General features: G+C 51.2%; 1 protein-coding gene across 5 annotated transcripts in view; it reads right to left on the reverse strand.

Moving 5' to 3' along the window:
- The window catches only part of LOC109922953 (pecanex-like protein 3), a 64,351-nt gene that overhangs the window by 56,745 nt on the left and 5,299 nt on the right, over positions 1 to 2,307 (reverse strand). For all 5 annotated transcript variants that reach the window (XM_048619714.1, XM_048619713.1, XM_048619712.1 and 2 more), the window contains exon 2: positions 775 to 977. In XM_048619714.1, coding sequence (XP_048475671.1) covers positions 775 to 977 — 203 coding nt within the window. The remainder of the gene's footprint in view (positions 1 to 774; positions 978 to 2,307) is intronic.

A 2,307-nucleotide genomic window follows, 5' to 3' on the forward strand; every position in this document is an offset into this window, starting at 1 on the left:
ATGAAGGGGACGTTTGCTTTTCTCCCCCCCCCCAAGAGTCATAGAGTTCTAGAAAAAGGCCCTTTGGCCCATCTAGAAGTGCGCCAACGGCTAGCACCCTTGTTGCGCTGACCAGGAAAGTGCTGCCCGAAAGGCCTGAGGAAACAGACTTGACCTCAGTTTTTGAAAAGAGAACGAGGTAAATACTCCTAAGGCAGGCAGGGCAATCAGGAAAGAGTTGGGGGGGGGGTGGAAAAAGTGGGACTAATTGAGGAAAAACCAAAGGCACAACGAGTTGAACGGGCTCCCGTGGGCCTGCGCTACCGAAGCGGTCAGAATAAGGTTCAACATCTCCATTAGCTTTTTCCTTTTAAAACAAGAAGGACACATTGGTGGGATGTTGGCTAGCATTTAATGGCCCACCCCTGAATTAAAAGTGGCGAATCGGCGTGGTGGGGTGGGGAGGGAACAGAGACTGAGATCAGTTAATGTCATTTGACGGGTATGATGGCCTGCCCAGGAAGACGGTGGTCAGTCTGCGTGCTGTCGGGAAGCCGAGGCATTTACACCCAGCGTGGCCCGATCTCTGGGGTGGGCACTGCCAGTCACCAGACAGGTTATGGCTAGCAGCTCACTTCCTCTTCAATGCAGCCGAATGGCCAATCCACCGAATAACGGAGCTTTGGGTCCTGACTGAGTTGGGGTGAGGAAGGAAGGAATTGGGAGGTTGCTTCAGCTCAAATGCAGGGATTTCCTTCCTCCCCTTCCCTCCAAACCTCCCCACCACCCACTCACCTGAGGGTACTGTCCTCACCGCCCCCTGGCTCGCACTCTTCAAGCTTGGCACCATCCACAGCCAGCTGCGGGTTTTTCTTCTCCACAATCTCCCCTTCGTCGAACATGGCGTGCAGGCGGTAGTTGACAGACTTGACCACGGTGAAGAAGAGGGCAACTATGGCACAGTAGATGCCTGCGACTGAGGTGCTGGGTGGCAAAGCCTGGCATAGGGTGGGGTTCAAGAAAAAGGCAAAACGTGAGTGCCAGGAAAATCGCACAGTCGTCTATCATGCGTACCCCACCCCCCCACAAAACACTTGAGAAAGAAGTGGTGGATATGGGTACAGTTACACTTAAAAGACATATAGAAAAGTTTTAATTTTCAACTCATTTGTGAGATGTGGGCATCGCTGGCTGGCCAGCATTTCTTGCCCGTCCCTAGTCGCCCTTGAGAAGGTGGTGGTGAGCTGCTGAATAGGGAAAGCTTGGAGAGATATGGACCAGGAGCAGGCAGGTGGGACTAGTTTAGTTGGGGGTTATGTTCGGCATGGACTGGTTGGACCGAAGGGTCTGTGTCCGTGCTGTATGACACTATGCTCTAAAAAGGGGATCTCGCTGCTCACTGCAAGGAGCCTTCTGAACTGGAAACACTGCACCAGCAACAACACCCTGCATCTTTAACACAGCAAAACATCCCAAGGCATTTCATGATTTTGATCAAAATTTGACACAGGCTCACAGAAGGAAATGAGGACAGCCAACAGTTTGGTCGAAGTTTTAGGGAGGGTCTTAATGGGAAGGGGGGTGGTGGATTAGAGGTTTAAAGGAGGGATTTCCTGAGATTAGGGCCTCAAGACAACTGAAGGCACAGTCACCCGAGGTGGAGCGACGGGAATCAGGGACATGCAAGAGGTTAGGTCTGAAGAAGATATTTCAGAAGATGTCCAGGGAGGGATACGAAAACAAGTATGAGAATTTTAAAAATCAAGTCATTGTCAGCCAATTTAGGTAAGACAGGAGAGAAGAAGATGGGTAGGCAGATTTCGGCGAGAGTTAGAATACAGGCCAGCAGATTTCTGGACAGAAGAAAAATGTGGGTGGGAGAGTTTCAGCTGAAGACAGGTGGAGGTAGGGAAACGGAGGACATACACGACAACGACATCCACAAAGGTTTCACATCAGTGAAGTACACGGGGACCCTGAAATATGTGGGTACCGGGACCGTGAAGATATTCCCAACGAATGCACAGGCAGAGAAAGACGGGAAACAGAAGCAGGAATTGATGGGGCTCTGGAGACGGAGGGGAGGGACAAATTTCCCCCACAAACAGGAATACAGCCCCCACAACAAAATGAATTGGGGGAACAGGGTGTTGTTTAGGGTTTGTAGAGAGCCTCCTATTCACAGAGAGAGTTTCACAAAGATCCTCCTGTTCAAAGTAGCAGGAAATAGCAGAGGTCCTCCCTGAACACAAGCAGAAGGGGGAACTGAGAGTTAAGCCACTAACCGCGCGTGTTTGGCCATCGGCAGGTGGGGGGGACGCACACGAC

This window comes from Rhincodon typus, chromosome 43 (genome assembly GCF_021869965.1).
Source record: "Rhincodon typus isolate 14 chromosome 43, sRhiTyp1.1, whole genome shotgun sequence".
NCBI lineage: Eukaryota > Metazoa > Chordata > Chondrichthyes > Orectolobiformes > Rhincodontidae > Rhincodon > Rhincodon typus.